This window comes from Coloeus monedula (assembly GCF_965178545.1).
Source record: "Coloeus monedula genome assembly, chromosome: 26".
Classification (NCBI taxonomy): domain Eukaryota; kingdom Metazoa; phylum Chordata; class Aves; order Passeriformes; family Corvidae; genus Coloeus; species Coloeus monedula.
The window spans coordinates 5500440-5523985 of record NC_138806.1 but is presented as its reverse complement, the minus strand read 5'-3'; the positions used below and the strand labels follow the sequence as shown (position 1 = coordinate 5523985).

At 60.7% G+C, this 23546-nt stretch overlaps 1 protein-coding gene across 3 annotated transcripts; it reads right to left on the bottom strand.

Moving 5' to 3' along the window:
- Nucleotides 1-6171: 6171 nt before the first annotated feature.
- On the bottom strand, nt 6172-17430 carry NFE2L1 (NFE2 like bZIP transcription factor 1). Of its 3 annotated transcripts, XR_014227103.1 has the most exons (8): nt 16802-17131; nt 16413-16637; nt 15436-15932; nt 10833-11048; nt 10274-10363; nt 9780-9941; nt 7737-9562; nt 6172-6270 (listed from the first exon to the last, which is right to left on the bottom strand). XR_014227103.1 is itself a non-coding variant. In XM_082297510.1 (7 exons), the coding sequence occupies exons 3-7, from the start codon at nt 15928-15930 to the stop codon at nt 8231-8233; spliced, it is 2295 nt and encodes a 764-aa protein (XP_082153636.1). In that variant the 5' UTR covers nt 15931-15932; nt 16413-16637; nt 17358-17430; the 3' UTR covers nt 7002-8230. The 3 variants fall into 3 exon arrangements, 2 of the variants coding, with proteins under 2 accessions (XP_082153636.1, XP_082153635.1); XM_082297510.1 differs by lacking the exons at nt 6172-6270; nt 16802-17131 and adding an exon at nt 17358-17430 and having other exon boundaries at nt 7002-9562; XM_082297509.1 differs by lacking the exon at nt 6172-6270 and having other exon boundaries at nt 7002-9562.
- Nucleotides 17431-23546: the final 6116 nt, after the last annotated feature.

Genomic DNA, 23546 nt, shown 5'->3' with positions numbered 1-23546 from the left:
TTTTCTTTCTGTCTTTTTTTGGGGTTTTTTCTTTCTTTTTTGGGGTTTTTTTTTTCTTTTTTGGGGTTTTTTTCTTTCTTTTTTGGGGTTTTTTTCTTTCTTTTTTGGGTTTTTTTTCCTTTCTTTTTTGGGTTTTTTTTCTTTCTTTTTAGTTTTTTTTTCTTTCTTTTTGGTTGTTTTTTTTCTTTCTTTTTGTTTTTTTTTTTTCTTTCTGTTTTGGTTTTTTTTTCTGTCTTTTTAGAGTTTTTTTCCTTTCTTTTTTCGGCTTTTTTTCTTTTTTTTTTTTTGGTTTTTTTTTGAGTTTTTTTCTTTCTTTTTTGGTTTTTTTTCTTTCTTTATATTTTCCTTTTTTTTGGTTTTTTTCCTTTTATTTGGTTTTTTTCCTTTCGTTTTTGGGTTTTTTCCTTTCTTTTTTGGTTTTTTCCTTTCTTTTTTTGGTTTTTTTCCTTTCGTTTTTGGGTTTTTTCCTTTCTTTTTTGGGTTTTTCCTTTCTTTTTATTTTCCTTTCTTTTTTAGTTTTTTTCCTTTCATTTTTGGGTTTTTTCCTTTCTTTTTTGGTTTTTTCCTTTCTTTTTTGGTTTTTTTCCTTTTGTTTTTGGGTTTTTTCCTTTCTTTTTTGGGTTTTTCCTTTCTTTTTATTTTCCTTTCTTTTTTGGTTTTTTTCCTTTCTTTTTTGGTTTTTTTCCTTTCTTTTTTTGGTTTTTTTCCTTTTTTTTTGGTTTTTTTCCTTTCTTTTTTGGTTTTTTTCCTTTCTTTTTTGGTTTTTTCCTTCTTTTTTTTTTGGATTTTTCCTTTCTTTTTTTGTTTTTTTTCCTTTCTTTTTTAGTTTTTTTTCTTTCCTTTTGGGGGCTTTTTTTATCCTTTCCTTTTCCTATTTCCTGGTGGTACCATTTGGGATGGGAGGGAGGGATTTGAGGCAATTTCATCTCTTTTAATTAAGGAGGGAAATGAGGTCGAGCCATGACATTACCAGATCATTTCCAGATTTTTTGGGGGGGGGGGGGGGGGGAATGTTTTTTTTTTTTTGGTTTTTTTTTTAAACAAAACCTGAATTCAACAAAGAAATTCCAATGGATTTTAAAAAATATTAAAAAATGAAGGGAGAGAGGTGGGGGAGAGGAGAAGATCCCAGGATTGACCTGGGGGCACAGAGACCCCAGAACTGATCCTCGAAAAACCCCGCGAGCGATTTTTAGGGGGAGGGGAGGGGGAGGGGGAAGGGAATTTTGGGGTGGGAGGGGTGGGAAAAATGGGGAAACTTTGTGAAAAATGCAAATTGTGATTCTGTATCGTCCTGCAGCAGAACTGCCACTTCTGACACGTGCATTGTACGGGGTGGGATGGATTTTAACCCTTTTCGAGCCTTTTTTATCCTGGGGGGGTGGGGGGTTTTTTTTTTGGGTGGGGGGAGGTTTGTTTTATTTTTTTTGGATGTTCTAAGGTGCTATTTCTTCAAATTTTTGGGGAGGGAGGGGGGAGAAAAATCCCCAAAAAAAAAAAAAAAAAAAAAGAGATTTCTGCATTTCTGACCAGTTTTCTGCCCTGGATTTGCCTGCCCAGCCAGCAGGGAGGGAATGTGGGAGGGACAGGAAGCCAAGAGCAGCACAAGGAAAAATCCAATCCATCCCAATTCCTCCCCAAAACGAGGTTGGGAAGAGGCCCAGGTTGAAATCCTGAACCTCCAGAGAGGGGAGGGGGGAGGAGGAATTTTATTGGGTTTGGGGGTGGTTTTTTTTTTTAATTCATTCATTTTTGCAATCAGATTTATTCCCCAAATCCTGAATTCTTTCGATGGTCCAGGGGTGGGATCTCGACTGGCATTGTACAAACCTTTTTTATGAGCATGTGTTTAGGTTCCTGTGAAAAAAAAAAAACAACCCGTGTGGAAATGTAAAGTTGGTGTTTGGATTTTCCCTTCGTCCCGAGCTCTGTCTGCTTTTTATTTTGGGTTCGTTTCGGGGTTTTTTTTGTTGTTTTTGGTGTCGTCGTTTCGTTTTTGATTCGTTGTTTTTTGGCTTTTTAATTTTTTTTTTTTTTTTTTTTTTGGTCTCAATAAAACTTTAGATTTCTAATCCTGATTTTTTTTAAACCAGTTTTGGACCTTTTTTACAGATTTTTTTTTTTTTTCCTTTGGAGGGGCGGTGGGGAGGGGTTGTTTTGGTTTTCTTTTTTAATCTTTCCCTTTACCTTGCTCCCTTTCCTCCAGCTCTTTGTGTGATGAGTGACCAGGTAGAGCAGGACACGGAGGGAAGGTGAGCGCTGAGCCAGGTTAGAGCTTTGCAGCAGGTTCTGGAGCAGGTTCTGCAGCAGGTTCTGGAGCAGGTTCTGGTTTGATTTTGGCCTCCAGCTGCAGAAGAGAGGCTCAGCCAGAGCCCTGAGCCGTGCCTTTGGGATCGTGGGATGAGTTCCCAGCTCCTCGGGTGGGTAAGTGACCTTTCATTCCCTTCTCGGCCCTGCTCTGGGGGGGTTGGGTGGCGTTCGAAGGCTCTGGCAAAGGTTTGGGGGCCCCAGGTGGCTCCTGGTGGGCTTGGAGTGGAGGGAGCTCCTGGGCTGGAGGAGCGGGGGCGGCTCCGGGCCTGGGGGGGGGAGAGGCAGGAGGGGTCTGGAGGAGGAGGGGGGGGATGAGGAGGAGGAGGAGGAGGAGGAGGAGGATGAGGGCTCCTGGAGGAGGAGGAGGAGGAAGAGGAAGAGGAGGAGGAGGAGGATGAGGGCTCCTGGAGGAGGAGGAGGAGGAGGAGGAGGAGGAGGAGGAGGAGGAGGATGAGGATGAGGGCTCCTGGAGGAGGAGGAGGAGGAGGAGGATGAGGGCTCCTGGACAAGGAGGAAGAGGAGGATGAAGGCTCCTGGAGGAAGAAGAGGAGGATGAGGGCTCCTGGAGGAGGAGGAGGAGGAGGATGAGGGCTCCTGGAGGAGGAGGAGGAAGAGGAGGATGAAGGCTCCTGGAGGAAGAAGAGGAGGATGAGGGCTCCTGGAGGAGGAGGAGGAGGATGAGGGCTCCTGGAGGAGGAGGAGGAAGAGGAGGATGAAGGCTCCTGGAGGAGGAAGAGGAGGATGAGGGCTCCTGGAGGAGGAGGAGGAGGAGGAGGAGGAGGAGGAGGAGGAGGATGGGGGCTCCTGGAGGAGGAGGATGAGGAGGGCTCCTGGACAAGGAGGAAGAGGAGGATGAGGGCTCCTGGAGGAAGAAGAGGAGGATGAGGGCTCCTGGAGGAGGAGGAGGAGGATGAGGGCTCCTGGAGGAGGAGGAGGAAGAGGAGGAGGATGAGGAGGGCTCCTGGACAAGGAGGAAGAGGAGGAGGAGGGCTCCTGGAGGAGGAGGGCTCCAGGAGGAGGAAGAGGAGGGTTCCTGGAGGAAGAGGAGGGCTCCTGGAGGAGGATGGTGGTTCTGGATGAGGATGATGGTGGCTCCCTGGAGGAAGAGGATGGTTCTGGAGGAGGATGATGATGATCCCTGGAGGAGGATGGTGGCTCCTGGAGGAGGATGAGGGCTCCTGGAGGAAGAGGATGGTTCTGGAGGAGGATGGTGTTTCCTGGGAAGAATGATGGCTCCTGGAGGAGGAGGATGGTTCATGGGGACGATGATGATGATTCCTGGAGGAGGAGGAGGATGGTGGCTCCTGGAGGAGGAGGATGGCTCCTGGAGGAGGAGGATGGCTCCTGGGAAGGATGGTGGTGGCTCCAGAAGAAGGAGAATTATTCCTGGAGGAGGAGGAAGATGGCTGGGGGAGCAGGGTGGAGGCTCCTGGAGGACAGCGGTGATCCCTGGAGGCTCCTGGAGGACAGCGGTGATCCCTGGAGGCTCCTGGAGGACAGTGGTGATCCCTGGAGGCTCCTGGAGGACCGTGGTGATCCCTGGAGGCTCCTGGAGGACCGTGGTGATCCCTGGAGCAGGGTGGAGGCTCCTGGCTCCGAGCTCTCCTGCTCCAGGATGGATCAGGGAGGTTTTGGGGCCCCACCACCCCTCGGTGCCTCTTGGAGAGCGTCAGAGGCTGCAGGTGCTGGGGGAGCTCCAGGAGCTGCTGGGATCCAGATCGGGATCGGGGCTGAGGCTCCGCAGGGCTGCACGCCCTGGATTTGGGCATCTGCCATGGCACTGGCACCTGCAGGGAAACCGAGGCACGGGAAAACCTTCCTGACTGTGGGGTTTTCCTGGGATTCCTGAAGGGAAAGGGGCAGGGAAGGGCACTGTGCCCCCAGAATCCATCCTGGCTGGGAATGAAAGGGGCAAGGATCAGCGGATTCCCGGCTGGCAGGGGCCCGAGCTGGGGGGACGGAGCTTCCTGGGGCTCCAAAGGGCTCAGATCACCCGGAGCTTCCCGATGGATTCGGGCACAGGAGCAGAGAGAGAGCCCGGGAAGGGCAGTGGATCCAATCCCGGGGAGAGCAGAGGATCCAATCCCGGGGAGAGCAGTGGATCCAATCCCGGGAAGAGCAGTGGATCCAATCCCGGGGAGAGCAATGGATCCAATCCCAGGGAGAGCAGTGGATCCAATCCTGGGCAGAGCAATGGATCCAATCCTGGGCAGAGCAATGGATCCAATCCCGGGAAGAGCAGTGGATCCAATCCTGGGAAGAGCAGTGGATCCAATCCTGGGCAGAACAATGGATCCAATCCCAGGGAGAGCAGTGGATCCAATCCTGGGAAGAGCAGTGGATCCAATCCTGGGCAGAGCAATGGATCCAATCCTGGGCAGAACAATGGATCCAATCCCAGGGAGAGCAGTGGATCCCTTCCCCAGGGAGAGCAGTGGATCCAATCCCAGGGAGAGCAGTGGATCCAATCCCGGGAAGGGCAGAGGATCCCTTCCCCAGGGAGAGCAGTGGATCCAATCCTGGGAGGAGCAGTGGATCCAATCCTGGGAAGAGCAGTGGATCCGGTCCCAGGAAGAGCAGAGAGAGATCCTGGGGAGAGCAGTGGATCCAATCCCAGGGAGAGCAGTGGATCCGATCCTGGGAGGAGCAAAGGATCCAATCCCAGGGAGAGGAGTGGATCCCTTCCCCGGGAGAGCTCCCGGCACCATTCCAGGGAATCCCTGTGGGATTTTGTGCCAGCTGGGATCGCTGACATCCTGAAGGAATACCTGGAATAACCACCCAGGAGAGAGCGGGAAGCACCTTGGATTCGAGATGGATCTGAGGTGGATTCGAGATGGATCTGAGATGGATCTGAGGTGGATTTAAGGTGGATTTGAGGTGGATTTGAGGCTCCGCGTCCCCCTTGGCTGAGCTCCTGTCCCGGATCCGACACCAGGAGCAGGACTCGGACCCTTCCCATCCCTCAGGGAGAGGCTCAATCCCAAGGAAAAGGGATTTTGGCCCCTGGGAACGCCGGTGGGAGATGGCTGAGCGCTGCAAGTGGGATTTTGGTCGGATTTCCTGCTTGGGTTTGGCCAAGGGAGTGTGAAAGGAGAAAATCTGTGGGAATAACAGGGATTGGATCCACCAGAATCCCATCCCTGCCTCTCGTGCTGCAGCTGCAATTCCCAGGAGGAGTTTTCCATCCCTGCCTTGTTCATCCAGGCCCGGGGGGGACCCGCAGCAGCCCCAGAGGGGCTCGGTGGTGCCTCTCCAAGGGTGATCCGGGCGGGATTGAGGCGCTGGAAACGCTCCCAGCTGAAGGGTTTGGTGACGGATTTATCCCTCAGAGCCAGGGCAGGATTTGGGATATTCCATCCCTGCCTCCCAGGCCATTCCCAGCAGGAAAACCAGAGCCTGCGAGTCAGAATTCCAAGGAGAGGGGACACAGCTGGGAATTCAACCAGGAACTCAACCAGGAACTTCTCAAATCCTTGGATTTGAGAAGGAAAAAAGGGAAAAAAAAAAACCCCAAAGCTGCTTGTTCCCCACCGAGGAGGAGTTTTCCTTTTCCTTTTTCCTTTCCTTTTCCTTTTTCCTTTCCTCCTTTTCCTTTTTCTTTTTTCCTTTTTCTTCTTTCCTTTTCCTTTTTTCCTTTTCCTTCTCTCCTTTTCCTTTTCTCCTTTTCCTTTTCTCCTTTTCCTTTTCTCCTTTTCCTTTTCCCTTTTTCCTTTTCCTTTTTTCCTTTTCCATGCCCTGCAAGGTTGGAACAACTCCCTCCCATCCCCGCTGGATCTGGAGCTGCTCCTGCTGCTCAGATTCCCAGAATTCCACCCTAAAAGCCCCTCCAATCCCAAAGAAAACCCCACGAGGCAGCGCTGGGACAGTGAATAAGCCGTTTTTATTTTTGTCCTGTGCTCACAACAATCTCTCTTCTCTCCCTGACAGGTCACAGATCATTCAAAGCAACAAAGTTTTCTAAGAGGAAAAAAAGAAATAATTTAAAACACACGCACAGGGCTCTCCTCCCTCCCGAGCTCCTCCCCACATCCCCACTTGTGCTTCGTCTCTCCCACCTCCGCCACGCTCCAACCATTCCCAAAAAACCTGGAAAACGCTCCCAAACCCCACACACATCATCCCAGCGGGCTTTCCCTGCTGCCTTTCCAGCTGTGGGATGACCACGCTGGAATTCCTCCGTGGATCCCGTGCACAGGACTGGCTCGGAAAAAGCCGGATTTGATTGGAATTTTTTTTTCCTTTTTTTTTTTTTTTAAATTATTTTTTTAATTTCTATTTTTTTTAATTTTTTTTCTTCTTCTTCTTTTTTTTTTTTTTTTAATTATTATTCTTTTTTTTCTTTTTTTTTTGTTTTTCTTTTTTTTTTTTTCTGGTTGCTGGTAAAGTCAGAACACTCCCAGCTGTGCTATATGGAAATACAGCTCTAGGATGGTCTCCGAGCTGGAGACCAGACAGTGATCAAGGCACTACCCCCACCCCCCTCCTGAAAACAAAGGAAGTCAGACCAACACCTATAGGGACAGAAGAGAATCCTATAATGTGATCACACGGTTACACGGAATTTTATGGCAAAAAGAGAACATTGAGCAGCTTTGAACGTTCGGGCTTCTCCTTTTTTTTTTTGTGTTTTTTTCTTTTTTTTTTTTTGTTTTTTTTCTTTTTGTATTTTTTTAAAGGGTTTTTTGGGGGTTTGTTTGGTTTTTTTTTTTGAAGCTTTTTCGTTTGGTTGCTTTTGTTTTTACTCAACACAAGCACTTCTAGACCCTAAAAGAGATTGGGGAGAGGAGGAAAAAAAAATCGGGGCAGGAACCCCCTCCCCTCCCTCCCCCCTCCCCCCAAAAAACCCAAGCGCGGTTACGGGACGCGGCACCTCCGGCATCATCGGGGTCCCAGCGCCCCCCTTGTGCTCTTGGCCGACCCAGGAGAGGCCTGGACCCCCCAAAATCCTCCCTGGGAGAAGCCGGGGGTGGCTCCGAGGGCGCCGGGGACGCGGCTCCTGCTGCTGCTCCTGCTGCTCCTTCCCCCTCTCCAGCCCCGCTCCTCCCTCCCTTCCCCATCCCGAAGCTCCTCGTGGCTCCCTCCCGCCCCTCGCTGGCCTTTTTTGGGCTCCCGGGATGGTTTTGTAGCCCCAGAGGCAGCTGAGAGCTGCCTCGGGCTGGGAAGGGTTAATGGAAGTCACGCCACTGCTGTGTCTCCACGTGTGCACTGGGCTGATGGGATCGAGGAAGGGATGGTGGATAAATCTGGAATCGGATCTCACACACACACGCACACACACCGATGGCAAAAAACGGGGAGAAAGGAAAAGGAGGGGAAAAAAAATAATTAAAAAAAAAAAAAAAGAAACAAAGCCCAAAAAATAAAAATGAAAAAAAGAAAAAAAAGGAAAAGGGGGAAAAATAAAAGTAAAAACAACCAACTACCTGAAATCACAGAACTTTGGAAGTTCAGAAAAACGTCTCTCCTATAACTTGTTTTGAAGTCCGTTCACTTAAATCTTTTTTTTTTCCTTGTTTTCTATTTTTGTTTTTTTTCCTCTTATTTAAAGCCAGTTCCTAACAGTAGTTTGTGGTTTTTTTTTTTTGTGGGGGTTTTTTTTTTTTTGTATTTTTTTTTGTTTTGTTTTCCACCTCTTGCCAACCTCCCCAGCAGCAGCAGCAGCGATGCCAAGCTCGTCCCTGCTCTCCCAGGATCCCCGGGGATGTGGGTGGTGGCAGCCGGGCCGGGGCTCCATCCATCCTCTCCCCCCGGAGCCCGCAGCGGCTCCCGCAGCGGCTCCCGCAGCGTCCCCCGCGCTCGCCGCTCCCGCGTGTGGTTCGAGAAGACAGAATCGGATAAGAAGGCATCAAAGTTCCCTCCGCAAGCACTTCCAGGCTCAGCCCTTCTCCCAGTTCCTTTGGCAGTGCTGCCGCTGCCTTCACTTCCTCCTGTCCTTCTGCTTGCGCTCCTGGCGCCGCGCTTGGGGCTCGGCGGCCGCGGGCGCGCGGGGGATCAGCAGCACGCTGCCGTCGCTGCCGTACTGCAGCGCGTACTGGCTGGGCGAGTAGGGCCGCCCCTGCTCGTCCCGCAGCCGCCCGAACACCTCCTGGTACAGGCTCTGCACCTTCTGCTTCATCTGCCGGATGGATTTGAGGAACTCCACCTTCTCCCTGAGCAGTTTGGACTTGTCGCGCTGCAGGTCCTCCACGTCGCGTTCCAGGTTGAGGATGGTGTCCAGTTTCCTCTTGCGGCAGTTCTGGGCGGCCATCTTGTTCTTGCCGCGCCGGCGGATGTCGCGGATGAGGCTGAGCTGGGCCTCGCTCAGTTGGTACTTGGACAGCAGCTCGTTGAACTCCTCCACGGGCAGGTTGATGATTTTGTCGTTGGTGAAGGGGATCTTCATGGCCCTGGCGCGGTGCTCGTCGCGGCTCAGCTGCTTGTCCAGGAATTCGGACGGTTTCTCCTTGCCGCTCTTCTTGCCGGCGCTGGGCGCTTTGGGCTCCTCGGGGTCCAGGGTGCCCGGGGCCATGTTGTAGGTGTGGTTGTGGCCAACGTGCTCCAGGTAAGGCAGGTAGTGGAGCTGCGCCGGGTCCTGGTAGCTCATGCGGCAGAACTTGCTGTACTCTGGCTGGTATCCAACCGCGCCTTCCGCTTCCTCAAAGTCCACGTTCTCCGAGTCCGAGCTGTAGCCCACGGCGCCTTCCTCGGAAAACGAGGAGGAGGAAGAGGATGAAGAGGAAGAGGACGAGGAGGACGAGGCTTCTGAGCTGCTCAGCGACGCGGGACTGTGGCCAGAATCCAGGGAAAGACCTGAGTCGGAGTCAAACTCCTCTTCCAGCTGCGAGGCCTGCACGGGGTTGAAGCCCTCCTCGATGGCCAAGTCCATCAGGCTGATCTCATCCAGCATGGCCTCATCCAGGAGCCCTCCCAGGGGGTCGGGCAGCTCGGGCCCGGCCGTCTCGTTGCCCGTGCTGTTCATCTGGGGCGGGAAGAAGATCCCGCTCAGGTTGGTGGAGCCGAAGGTGCTGTTGAGGCCGGTGGAGTTGTCCGGCGCCAGCTGCAGCAGGGCCGAGCCGCCCGCCATGGAGGGGCTCTCGATGTCGGAGCTGAAGAGGGAGAAGTCCTGGGAGCAGCTGCCCAGCGAGGCCTGATGCAGGCTCACGTTCTGGTTGATGGGGGTGCCGGGGGCCAGGCTGTAGTTGGACGTCAGGAGGTCCCCGCTGGTGCCACCGTAGAGGCTCTCGGCGCTCGTGCTGTTCACCTCCATGGCCTGCAAGAGACGCGGGAGCAGCTCGGTGGAGGAGCTCCGGCGCTGCCAAGGACGCTTCCAGATCCCACGGCAGGAGCTCTCCCCGTGCAGCTGCGGCGTCACCGCGGTGTCACCGCAGCGCCAGGGCCGTCCCCAAGCCGCGACCGTCCGGGAACCGCCCGAATTCACGGAGCGGCGTGGCCACACCTGGAGGAACAAAGCCCCTCCTGGAGCTCACCTGCATCTCCATGATGGACATGAGGTCCTGCCACTGCTGCTCCAGATCGAAGGGCGACTCTGTCTCGGCCAGGAGAGGGGACAGCAGGCTGGGGGGGCTGCCCGGGGCCCGGCTCTGCCCGGGCACGGCTTCGCTCAGGGCGGAGACATCCGCAGCTGGGAACTGAGCACGTGAGGGAGTCAGGGCTGGGCGCCTGGGGAGGCTCAGGGATGGTCAGAGGTGCTCAGGGATGCCCAGGGATACTCAGGGATACTCAGGGATGCAGCCACCCCCAGCCCAGCGCCCTTCCTGCCCGCTTTGCCACGAACTAATGAGGAGCAAATCCAGGAAGCTTTAATTAATCGCAGCCCCCTCCTCCCCTGGTGGTTTCGCAGGATGCCTGGAGCCTCCTGGAGCAGCCAAACCCAATTTGCTGCTGCGGGAGAAGCGCGGGAGGCACCGAAATCCCGGTGAGCGAGGTGGGCAAAACCTTGGGATCCACCCCAGGCGCTCACCTCGGAATTCTCCCCAAAAGGGAAGGTGGCCTCCAGCAGCCTAAGGCACTCCTCCAAGGACAGGGCTGTCTGATCCTCCGCACCGGGCACCTGGTGGGGAAGGAAACACAAGGAATGGGAGCGGCAGCAGCGGGATTTGGGATCTGGGAGGTGGTGCTGAGGAACGAGCTCCCTTCCAGCAGGGCTTTAGCACAGCGCATCCAAAAAAGAGCCAGAGGCCCCACCCAGTGCTCCTTCACAGGCTCCATCCTCCCGCTCCGGGCAACGGGAAAGCGCCGCCGCCGCTCCCGGCCAGCTCCCGGCCAGCTCCCGTTCCCTCCTGCCACGCAAGGACTCGGCGCGGGCCAGGGTGACTCTGCGGCTGCCCAAAGCCCGAGGACGTGCGGGGACGCGGCCGGCCCTGCCCAAATCCTGCTGCCCAAATCCTGCTGCCCACCTGGGCAAACCCTGCTGCTGCTGCTGCTGCTGGGCACAGCCCCCGCACCGGCACCGGCAGCGCCGGAGGGCCCCGGGCTCCCCGGGAGCGCAGCCCCCAGCCCGGCCGGCCCAGGGCTGTTACCTGCGCTGGGAAACTCTCCCCGGTCTCTCCATCAACTAGCGGGATTCTATCCAAGACCTCATTCCCTGCACTCCTCCAGCTGTCCCCGCGCTCCCTCCCATCGCTCAGCTCTTTGTCCACTTCGCTCTCTTTCTGACGGTGGCTGTAGTCAAAAATCTCTCGCCCAGCGCCGAGATCAATATCCTGTCTCCACAGGATGTCAATCAAATCGATGTCCTGCAAGACAGACCACATTTCCTTCAGCCCCTGACCTGGGTGGGTGGGGGGGGGGGGGGGGGGGTCCCCACCCAGCGGCCCCTCCCGAGGGACCCCCCGCCCGGTGCCCGGCCCGCACCCACCCGCCGGGCCCCCCTCCGCCGCCGCCGCCGCCGCTGCTGCCGCTGCCGGGGCTCCGGCGCCCCGCGGGCCGGCCGGGAGCGGCTCTGCGGGCTCCGCATGGCCGGCGCTGCCCTGCCCGCCGCCCATGGCCGCCCGTCCGCCGCCGGGGGAGGCGGCGGGGGCCGCCCGGGCCCGCGTCGCGGCGGTGGCTGCGCCGTGCCCGCCTTGCATCAGCCCGTGGTGCCATCCCGGCCATTTGCATAAGGGGTGGGGTGGCAGGAAAATCCCCGCATTCCCACCCACCTGATGCAACTTGAGCCGCCGCCGGGCCCCCTGCCCGCTCCCCGCCGCCACCGGGCTGCCCGCAGCACCCCCCCCCCCGCCCCGGGCACCCCCCCCCGCAGCCCCGCCGGTGCTCGGGGCGGCCCCGGTACCTTTCTCATGTCCCCAGCTGCCGCCCGGGCCGCGGCGCACGCCGATCATGGTCCCCGGGGGAGGAAGAAGAGGAGGAGGAGGAGGAGGAGGCGGCGGCGGGGCGGGCTGGCCGGGGCGCGGCGCCGCGCACGCATCGCCGGCCGGGGCGGCGGCGGCGGCGGGGGGAGCCGCGCTCCGCTCCGCCCCACCGGCCACAGGTGCCCGCGCGGCCCCGCTGCGGCGGCAGCAGCCGCCCCCCGCCCCCGGTGCGGCGGATGCTGCTGCTGTGGCTGCGGCGGCGGCCCCCGGGCGGCGGGGCCGGGAGGGGCTCGGCGGGGCCGGGAGGGGCTCGGGAGGGGCTCGGGAGGGGCTCGGCGGGGCCGCCCCCCCCCCCCACCCCCCACCCCCAACCCTCCCCCCGCCGTTCCCGGCTGCGGCGGCCGCCAAGCCCCGCCCCCTCGGCCAGGCCCCGCCCCCTCCCCGCCGGGATGCGGCGCTCCCGGGCCACGCCCCGTCCGCCGACGGCCCCGCCCCGCCCCGGGCGGTGGCCGCAGCCAATCAGCGCCAACGGGGGCCGCCGCCCTGACCAATCAGCGCCGGCGGGGGCCGCCCGCTCAGCCAATCAGCGCCCGCGCGGCGCCCACCGGGCCGCGCCCCCGCCCTGGCGCAGCGGGGCCGCCCCCCCCCCCCCCCCCTCGCCCGCACCGGGAATGGGGAGGGGGGAAGGGAACGCCGGGACCCCCGGGCGGGGAGCGGACACAGCCCGGGGTCACCTTGGCTCCGTCCCCCGGGACAGCCCGGCCCGGAGTGCGCGACCCCCGCTGAGCCCCCTCCCGTCCTCCTCCTCCTCCTCCCCCAGCTGAGCCTCGCCCCGGGCACGCCCCGGCCCCGGTAACCACAGCCCCCGGGAGCCGCGGCCAAGTGTAAGGAGATCCCCCGGAGGTGGGGGTGGGGGGGGTCACGGCGCTGAGCCCCCGCAGCTCATCACATGCTCCACGTATTTTTATCCTCGTGTTGTGGAAACGGCCCCGGGCACGGAGCCTCCGCCGCCCTCCCCACCCCCAATGCTGCAGAGGGAAGCGCTGGGATTTAATCCCAGCTTTGTCTTTAGCCCGACAACCGCCCCGGCTCAAAATGGGCATTTTTTTATCCGTGGGATAAAAATCAGGGGATTTCATAATTCGCCTGAAACCCCCCCCCCTCCCCTCCCCTTCCCCCCCTCGCCGGGTGCTGCAACGCCCCAAAAAAAAAAAAAACCAAAAAAAACCCCCCGCACAGCATTCCCGGGGCGAGTTCCAGCTTCCCAAAATTACTTATATCGCCCGTATTCCCCCGGCAAGGTCGCGCCTGGCCCGCACAACCCACCGGGAGTCGCAAGGTGCCAGGAAAAGTCATGGAAAAATTTCCAGCCCGGCCCCGGAGCCATCTGCAGCTCCATCCCCGCCCGGCCCGGCCACGGCGGGATGGAGGGAGAGCCCTGCAGGTGCTCCCGAGGAGCCGCAGAGCTGCCGGGATATTCCCGCTGGGAAGATTTGCGGCTGCTCCGAGTTTCCCGTAGAGTCGGGGTGAAAAATCCCACCCCAGAGATTTAAAAAAAAAAAAAAAAAAAAAAAAAAAAATTCAGAAAAAAACCCCAAAAATGAAGAGTGGGAGCAGCGAGTTGGGGGAGGAGGAGGAGGGCGCCGGGATGGTGTGAGGGAGTGACGTGGGAGCCAGACGGGATTTCCTGGAGCCACAACGGCCTCCCCCCTCCTGTCCAGGCAGGGTTTGGGGGGAAAACACGGAAAACTGAGCCCTGGGGAGCAGCAGGGATGCGGGAAGCGCCGGGAGCACGGAAGGTGCAGGCGCAGATCTCCCCCAGCCGGGGCTGGCTCCCGCTGCCAGCACATCCAGGCCCCGTGGAGGCCTCTGGAAAACGCAGCTCCCGGCCTCTCCCTTCCCAAATCCCCTCCCAAAATCCGATCCCTGCTTCCTTGCGCCGCACTGGGATCAGACTCGGCCGGGAATTGCCAGAGTGGGGAAGGGCGGCCGAGGCTCCGGGAGTGACCTTGCACAAGGCACTCCAGCCGAGCCTTCGCCATTCCCGAGGCCGGGAATCGCCTCCCTCCATCCCCAGGGAAGCAGCACAAGCTCGGCCTCGTGTCCCGTGTCCCTCTGGCACCTCCAAGGTCGCCGGCTGCCAACCCAGAGTGGGATTTTCCCCCCGGATCCCGCAACCTTCCGAAGCCGGGAGACCCCTGCGGGCAGGGAAAACCCACAGGGGAAAAACCCGCAGGGAAAAGCGGAACAGAATTCCCAGGGCAGCATCCCGCTGCTCCTGCATCACCTCCAGCCCCGGAACAACCTCCAGCTTTGTCTCTGCGGCGCTCCCAGCGCTTCCCACACCCATTCCCACACCCCGTTCCCGATCCCTGCCTGCTGCTGCACCACATGACAGCGGCTCCCGGCATCCGGCTGCTCTCCGGGCAGCTGGCACCGCTCAAATCCCGCTTTTCCAGGGCCAGGCGGGATTTGGGAGGTGCCAGAGCAATGCTGGAAGGACCCAAGGCTGGGAATCAGCACTGACACCCCCATTCCACAACCCTGGAAGGAGCCAAAGGCTGGGAATCAGCACTGACACCCCCATTCCACAACCCTGGAAGGACCCAAAGGCTGGGAATCAGCACTGACACCCCCATTCCACAACCCTGGAAGGACCCAAAGGCTGGGAATCAGCACTGACACCCCCATTCCATAGCCCTGGAAGGAGCTAAAGATATGGATCAGCACTGACACCCCCTCTACGACCCTGAAAGGACCCAAGGACATGGATCAGCACTGACAGCCCCTCTCCATGGCCCTGGAAGGACCTGAGGTTGGGAATCAGCACTGACAACCCCATTCCATGGCCTTGGATCACCATGGACAATTCCATTCCTCTACCCTGGAAGGACCCGAGGACATGGATCAGCACTGACACTCCCTCTACAACCCTGGAAGGACCTGAGGACATGGATCAGCACTGACACTCCCTCTACAACCCTGGAAGGACCTGAAGACATGGATCACCACTGACCACCCCCATTCCATCACCCTGGAAGGACCCAAGGCCATGGATCAGCCCTGGAAGGTCCTGAGGTTGGGAATCACCACTGACCACCTCCATTCCGTGACCCTGGAAGGACCCAAGGCTGGGAATCACCACTGACACCCCCTCTACAACCCTGAAAGGACCTGAAGACATGGATCACCACTGACCACTCCCATTCCATCACCCTGGAAGGGCCCAAGGCCACGGATCAGCCCCCCAAGACCCCCGGGGAGCCTCGGATGTGCCGTGCCAAAAGCAGCCCTGCCACAGCCACAGCAGCAGCTCCGGGGCCTGGAATTCCATCCCAGCCTTCCCAAAGGTTGTGGCTCGAGCAGGGAAACCAAATCCAGCTGCCAGTCCAGCTCTCCCAGGCCGGCTGGGGAGGAAAAGCGAGCGAGGAACGAGCTCCTGGCAGGGCTCCAGCCCAGTAACCCAACCACCAGCTCCACACCTGGGCCGGGGCTCTTTCCCAACGCTCCTGTTTATTTCCCAGCTGGATTGAGCTCGGTTTCCCAATCCCGAGTCACGCGGGGTCGGGGGAAGGGTGGGGAGCCCCCAACCCCTCCCTCCCCCTCCTTTCACTGCTCCTTTCAAAGCAGACAAAAAGGGAAAATCAGCCCGGAATTACCCCCGGAGCGCTGAAACCCAGCCCGTGCTCCTCCAGGATTGCGACATTCCGGAGCAGGGACAGCTTTTCCCAACAGCCAAACACGCACAACATCCAACCTTCTGCTTGCCGGGAGCTCAAAACCTCCCTTAAAACAGCAAAAAACCACCCAAAACAACCCCTTTTTTTCCTACCTCCTTAGTCAGATCTCCATTCCCAGGCGCTGCCACAGCTCCCAAATCTTCCAGCTCTTCCCCAAATCCCTGCTCAGCTCCGCTCTCCCTCACGCCGCCGCCGTCACCCGCGCTGCCATCCTGCAGCCCGCTCCCAGCGCCGGGCTGGCCTCCGGACACGGATCCTTCGGGATCTCTGTGCACCAACCAGGCACTGACCTCGGTGCTGGGCACCTGGAACCTGTCCAGAGCCCTCACCTGGCTGAGCAAGCGGCGGGCAGTGAAGTAATAGTCCAGCTCGACGCTTTTTGGGTGGATGCCATATCCGTCCAAGGTGTTCCGCAGGTTGTGGAACTGCGTCTGGGTGTAGGCAGAGCTCTGGCCCAGGATGATCTCCCGCAGAGGAGGGAGCTGGGAGTTCAGGTAGGTGTCCACGTCCACGCGGACGCCGATGAGGCTGAGCAGGATGGTGAACTGGATGAGGCCTTCGGTGAAGTATTTCTTCAGAGAGAGCATTTCTGGAGGGGAGGGAAAAAGAAGGGAGAAGCAGGGATGGATGGCAGTAAGGAGGGGGTGGTGGGTGAAGGCTGCACGCAACAGGTTGGGTGGGTTTGGCTTGGCTGCGCCCCATTTTCCAACAGAATCGGGGCAGAGCGAAAAAAACGGGGTAGGAGTTCTTTAAAGAGTGCTCCGAAGGTTTTGAGTTCGACGGGGCTGGGTTTTCCTCGCAAAAAGCAGGGAATTGGTGCACGGAGAAGCGGAGGAAATCAAAGGTTTAAACGGGATAAAAGCTTCGAGAACGCTCAAAAGGCTTTTAGTTCAACAGGGCTGGGTTTTCCTCGGGAAAAAAATCAGGGAATTGGCGCGTGGAGAAATGGAGAAAATCAAAGGTTTAAACCTCGAGAAGCGCGGAACTCTCCCCAGCAGCTCCACCCTCGCCTTCCCTTTTGTTTTTATACCACAGACCACGCGGAGACGCGGAATTCCATGCGACTTACTGTCCGAAAACTCCACATACAGCGACTTCCTCTCTCCCCCCACAGCTCCCCACGCTCCGGGACGGCGTCTGCTCCCTCCAACACCTCCTCCTTCCCCTCTCCGGCTCCTCTTCCTTTCCCTCTTCTGCTCGCGACGCTTTTTGAAGGAGCCTTTTATGAGTCAAAGGTCCCGACCATGGGAAGGTCCAAAGACTCCTCCGCTCCCGGCTGCGATTTCATCAGCAGCTGAAATGTAACCAGAGAGCAAACACGGTAACGCCGAGGCACCACCCTGCACACGGCCCTGCTGCTGCCCAGCGCCTTCCCCACGCGCGGGGCCCCGGGAAAACCGAGGGAATTTCGCTGGAATTGCCCATTTTCCTGCCGCACGCCCGCCTCGGCCGAGTTACCTTCGGCGACAACATTGTCCACGCTTCCCCTGCCCGAGCTATTCTTAGGCTGCTGCGTCAACTTCCCGCTCTCTGAAGGAATCCGGCTCCCTTTCCCTGCTCAGCCGGGCCACGGGTTTTCCATAAAACACCGGGAACGCTCCCGGGCCCGCCCCGCTCCGAGCTCCCCCAGCGCGCCGGGGCGGCTCCCGCTGTGCGGGGAGAAGCGCCCAGGCCCTGAGGGAAGGGCAGGGTGGGGCGGTCCCGAGCCCCGAGGGGGTTTTAGGGGGGGATCCCCGATTTTTGGGGGTCCCCAATGGGGGCCACGTGCGCTCCCCGTTCCCCTTTCCCGGGGGCCCTTTAAGACCCCGCGCGCCCCACGTGACCCCACCCCCCCCCGTGGCCACGTGACCCCGCCCCACCCGCGCGCGCGCTCCCGCGGCCTCGCCGTTCCCCTCAGCGCCGCCCGCCCCGCGCCCTCCCGCGCACGACGCCGCCGCCACCGCCACTACCGCCACCCCCGCGCCTTCCGCCCGCCGTCCCGGACCCTCCGCCACCGTTCCGCCCCCGCCGGTACCCGCCGGGCTCCGCCGCCGCTCCGGCCCCGCCGCCGCCGCCGCCGGCGCCGCTCCCGCTCCCCGCCCCGGCCCAACCGCCCCCCCCGCCCGCCTCGCGCGGCGCCGCCGCCAATCACCGCCCGCCGGAGGGAGGCGGGAGCAGGGAGAGGGCCAATGGGAGGCGGGTGGCCGAGCTTTGCTCCCACCCCCCCGGCGCTGCTTTGATTGGCAGGAGGATCGGCCAATGGGCATGCGGGGAGGTGCGGGCGGCCCTCGCGCTCGGCGCGGCTGAGCCAATGGGAAAGGAGGAGCGCGGCAGCGCGGCCCGCCCCGCTCTGCGGCAGGTTGACAGCGCGCCCGCCCAATGGCGCGCGAAGCCTCCACTGAGTGACAGCGGCACCCACCAATGAGGCGACGCGCAGGAAGCCGCGCGGTTGAGTGGCAGCGGCGCGCACCAATCGCTGCAGGGCGGCGGCACCGCCCCTTTGCTCCGCAGCGGTTGCCATGGTAACGGGCGCCCCGGGCCTTCAGCGGGGTGAGGCCGCCATGGCGGGGCCGCCACCGCCCCGCGGCTCCCCGGTGACCCCGGCGGGGCTCTGAGGAGCCGCACAGCGGCGGGGAGGTGGTTCCGAGGTGGCTCCTCAGCCTTGTTTCCCTCTGGAACATCCCGGGGCCCACCCCGGGCCGCCACAGGCGCTGGGGACGGTGATGCCGGTGAACGTCCCCCGTCCCCGCGGGGCCCCTGAGCCACCTGCAGACACCGGGGAGGGAGATTTAGGGGGTGCTGCCCACCCTGGGTAGGAGATTTGGGGCGCTGCCACCTCGATGGCCCCTGCGGGGACACAGGGACAGCGCCAGCCTCGCCCAGGGCCGATGTTCGGTGGTTTTGGGATGGCCAAAAGGCAAGGGCCGGGTGCCCAAGAATCTCCTCCAGGCCGGGATCTCCTGCTGGATCTGTAGGAAAAGAGGTGGAAAAGCGCTGTTGGCATCAGGCCCTGTCCTTTCCTTCCCCTTCCTGGGTCATCGACCACTAATCCACCCCAAAATCCCATAAGTGACCGCGGAGCAGGGTTCAAACCCGGCACCTCTGAGGTCGTTCACCCCTTCCCACATCGATCCGTGATCCCTGTGGGATTCCTGCCCACCCAAATCCTGCCCAAATCGGTGCCAGCGGGTGGGAGGCACAGGCAGCACCACCCAGATCCTGCTCTTCCCGCAGGTGGGAATCCCAGACACCTCTTCCCTGCCCCAGAAACCCGCCGGGACAAACAGGATGCCAGAGACAATGGTTCATCCAAGGGAAAAGAAAAACAAACAACATGGAAAAATCGCGGCAGGGCGAGGTTGGCCAGGTATTCCCAGGTTTTCCTAGGGTTTTCCAGGCTGTGTGTGCCCCCCCAAAAAACCTGGAGAACCCCAATGTTGAGGGCAGCGATGAGTCCAGGGAGGCAAGGATACAGCCAGGGACACGGGGAGCTGTTTGGGAGGCTGGAATTGCCCGGATCCCAGAGATTTTGGGTCGTGCTTTGGCTCTGCCACGGCTGCTCCCTCTCCCTAATCTCCTCCTGGAAAAGAGCCCATGGAACACCCTCTGGAGCCGGGGTGTGCCCAGCCCACGCCGTGCCACAGCCAGGAATTTCCATGGGCACAGCCCTGCCAGGAGAGGAGCCCCCAAATTCCGGGCTGGCCCTTGGTCCACGGCACCTGGAGCAGGACATTTGGGGGTGTTTTCCACCCTAAACCCTCCTTGGAAAGGATTTTGGGGGTGTTTTCCACCCTAAACCCTCCCTGGGCTGGATTTTGGGGGCGTTTTCCACCCTAAACCCTCCTTGGAAAGGATTTTGGGGGTGTTTTCCACCCTAAACCCTCCTTGGGTTGGATTTCGGGGGTGTTTTCCACCCAGGTCGAAGATTTGTGGGTGTTTTCCACCCCAAAGCCCCCCAGACCTGAATTTTGGGGGTGTTTTCCACCCTAAACCCTCCTTGGGGTTGGATTTTGGGGGTGTTTTCCACCCAAAAAGCCCCCTGGGTTGGATTTCGGGGATGTTGCCCACCCTGGTAGAAGATTTGTGGGTGTTTTCCACCCCAAAGCCCCCCAGACCTGGATTTTGGGGGGTGTTTTCCACCCTAAACCCCCCAGACCTGGATTTTGGGGGTGTTTTCCACCCAACCCCCCCCCCAAAGTTGGAGATTTGGGGCTGTTCCCACCCCCCCCAGGTTTCCCAGTGGGGCCGAATCCCTTCAGGGCTTTATCCTGGCCCTGGTTCCCTGTTCCCTTTTCCATGGGGGTGTCCTGGCAGCCCCCCAAACCCCTCCCTCGACTCCCCGGGGCCGTGGGCAGCTTCCAGCCGGGAATCCGAGCCGGGCTGCCCCTTTCTCAGGTTATTTTTAGTGTCCCCCAGGATTATTTGTGGCCCTGGCCCCGTCCCCGTGGCCACCTCGTGCCGGTGATGGGGGAGGGCACGGACCCCCTTCCCCACTTTTATCCTCCCCCAGGAAAACGCTCCAGCCCCGAAGATTAAAGCGAACGAGGCAAGATTTGGGTGCAGCGGGTGAAAATTCCAGGCTGGGAGAGGTCAGGGAATGGCAGCAGGGGCTGGGATTATTTGGGATGGATCCAGGAGCCCCTTCCCAGCTCTGGGATCTGCCCCCAGCCTTGATAATATCCAGGGCATAATTAGGCACTAATGAAGTTTATCCTTCCTGCTCCTTCCCAGCTGGATCCAACCCAAATCCAACTTTTTCCTGCCCAATCCAGGGTCGGGGTGGAGGATCCCCCGTTCCCTACAGACGCCCCCAAATTTGGGAAACCCAGCCTAAGGACACCCCCCACATTGGGATCAATCCCGTCCTGGGGAACCCCAGCCCTACAGACCCCCACCCCCAAAACCCAGCCCGGGGACCCCCCCCCCACCCCACTTTGGGATCACCCCCTTTTTGGGAACCCCCACCCACCTTGGGATCGCCCCTTTCCCGGGTAACCCCAACACTACAGAGCCCCCCCAGGCTGGCACAGCCTGTCCAGTGCCCTCCACCCCTCCCCGCGACCCCAAAAGCCCCCACGGGACCCCCAAAAGCCCCCACGGGACCCCAAAATCCCTCCCGGGACCCCCAAAATCCCTCCCCGTCCCCCCAACGCCGCGGCCCCAGCGCGGCTCTTTCCCGACGCTCCTTGCGACACCGCGCCTTTATTTGCATAGCCCCGCCCCACACGGCGCATCCACCCCCTTATAAGGTGTGCGACCACGCCCACTCCGTCGTAGCCCCGCCCCCTCCCGCCCCGCCCCGGCGCGCGCATTCGCGGTCCTGCAGCGCCACCTGCCGGCGGCTCGGGGGCAGCGCGCGCGGCCCCGCCCGGAGCGCCCCAAACCGGGACCCCCCCAAACCGGGACCCCCCAAACCGGGACCCCCCCTCTGGGACCCCCCAAACCGGGACCCCCCAAACCGGGACCCCCCCAAACCGGGACCCCCCCCTCTGGGACCCCCCAAACCGGGACCCCCCCAAACCGGGACCCCCCAAACCGGGACCCCCCAAACCGGGACCCCCCCAAACCGGGACCCCCCCCTCTGGGACCCCCCAAACCGGGACCCCCCAAACCGGGACCCCCCCTCTGGGGCCCCCCCAAACCGGCACCCTCCCTCCGGGACCCCCCAAACCGGGACCCCCCCTCTGGGACCCCCCAAACCGGGACCCTCCCTCTGGGACCCCCCCAAACCGGGACCCTCCCTCCGGGACCCCCCAAACCGGGACCCCCCCTCTGGGACCCCCCAAACCGGGACCCTCCCTCCGGGACCCCCCAAACCGGGACCCCCCCTCTGGGACCCCCCAAACCGGGACCCCCCCTCTGGGACCCCCCCTCTGGGACCCCGTCCTGACCCCCCCCAACCCCGGGCCCCTCCTGGGCCCCTCCCCAACCCCGGAACACCTTCTGGGACCCCCAAACCGGGACCCCCCTCCGGGACCCCCCAAATGCCCGGACCCCTCTCTGGGCCCCTCTCCAACCCCAGAACACCCTCCGGGACCCCCCAAATCCCCGGACCCCCCTCTGGGACCCCGTCCCGAGCCTCGCCCCAACCCCGGCTCCCCTTCCGGGACCGGAGCCGCCCCCTCCCCAACCCAGGACCGCCCCCCGGCCCGGGACCCCCCAAAATTCGGCCTGTGACAGTCCCGTCCCCTTTTTGGGGTCCCTACAAGCCTCCCCTTGGGGACCCCCCAGTTCTAGCCACCCCCCCTCAACCACAGGGGCTCCCCTCTCTTGGGACCCCCCCCCCCAACCCCAGTGACCCCTCTGCTATGGGACCCCCCCGGGGTCAGCTGAGTCCTCCCCGGACACCCCAAATTGTGGTGAACCCCCCCCATGCACCCCTTTCCCCACACCCCTCCTTAGTGCCCCCCAAACCCCCTCCCCCAGCCCCTCCTGCGCTCACCCTCACCCCAAAGGTGTCCCCAAAACGCGAGTGACACCCCAAACTCTGCCCCCCCCGCCCTCCCCTCGGACCCCTCCCCCCCTCCCCATCTCTGGGGGGCTTTGGGGGGCGGCCCCCCGGGCAGACATTGATGGATGGGACCCCCTCAGGGCCGGGCGGGGGGCGCAGCTGGCAGAGCTCCCGTGTCCCCCCAGGGAGACCCGCAGATGTCCCCGCAGCTGGGACCACCCCCCCCTCCCCAAAAAAATCTTCCTGTGCCCCCCCAAAAACCTTCCTGTGCCTCCCCCTCCGCCCGGCCCCAAAGCCCCTCCGCGTCCCCTGGGTGTCCCCTGGCCTGGATGTCACCCCCTCCTTGGGTGACAAAGGCTCGCTGGGGCACGGGGTGCCGGGGGGGGAGGGGAGGGGACACACCCTGGGGACACCAAGGTCCCCCCCCATCCCAAAAACCGGCGGCACCCCCAGATGGGGCAGGGCACGAAGCGCACCCCCAAACCCCGCCTGTGCCATCACTGGGGGGCTCTGTGGCCCCGCTGTCCCTCGGGGTGGCGACCTTGGGTCCCCCCTCTTTCCCTCCCTCCCTTCCCGGCCCGGGGCAGCGGAGAACAAAGGGGGGGAGGAGGAGGAGGAGGAGGAGGAGGAGGAGGAGGAGGAGCGCGAAGGCCCCGCGGTGACAGCTGGTGCCCCCCGAGTGACACGGGGACAAAGGCACCGCTGCGGGGACAAAGGGGCCGAGCGTCACCCGCGGGGTGGGGGGCACAGCAAGGATGGGGGACCCCGGCCCCACAACACCTCCCAGCCCCCCCACCCCAACCCCACAGTGATGCCACAGCAGCCCCGAGATTCCCACCCCAAAAATGTGGCGGCCTGAGTGTGAGTGTGTGTGTGTGTGTGTGTGTGTGTCACCCTGTACCCCAAATCCTACCAGAACGGGGGTGCGGCACCCCCAAAGAGTGACCCCCCAAATCCCACGTCACCCCAAAGCCTGGACGACCCCATTTCCACGTCACACCCAAAGCTGGTCACCCCCCCAAAGCTTTGTCACCCCCAAAGCCACGTCCCCCTGTCCTCAGGTCAGCCCTTCCTCCATCCCCACCCCGCCTGGGACCCCAAATCCGCGGGGAGGAGCATGGGGGAGTCTGGGGGTGCAGAGACCGGAGAGAGGAGGACACAGCCAGGCCGGGGGTGGCTTTTTTGGGGTGCCCGTGCTGGGGTCACCCAGTACCGGGGATGGGTGTTTTGGGGTGCCGGGGGGTCACAGAACAAGGGATGAGCGTTTTGGGGTGCCCTTTTTGGGATGTCGGGGAGGCGTGTTTTGGGGTGCGGGGGAGGGGGGGGTCACGGAACAGGGGATGAACATTTTGGGGTGCCGGGGATGGGTGTTTTGGGGTGCCCGTTTCGGGGCATTCACCGCTCCCGGCCTCTCCCGCCAGCCGGGTTCGTGTCGGGCACGGGGGGAGCACGGGAAGAGGAAGGGAAGGAGGAGAGGAAAAGCCCCCGGGGGCTCGGGGGGGACACCGGGGTTGGGGTGCCGAGGGCGGAGCCCCCCCGGGCTGTCCCCGCTGTCGCGGTGATGGATGGCCGGCCGGGAACCTCGGGGGGGCTGCACCCCCTTCCTGAGCCCCGTCCCTCCCCAAAAAACGCCCTGGCTGAGCCTCCCCAGCGCATCACACCCACGGGTTTTGGGGGGGTGAACCCCCCCAAAAATCAGCCCCCGACAATTTTCCCCTTCCCGGTGCCTTGGCTGTTCCTTAATTTCGATTCTCTCCTCATCCAAGGACACCC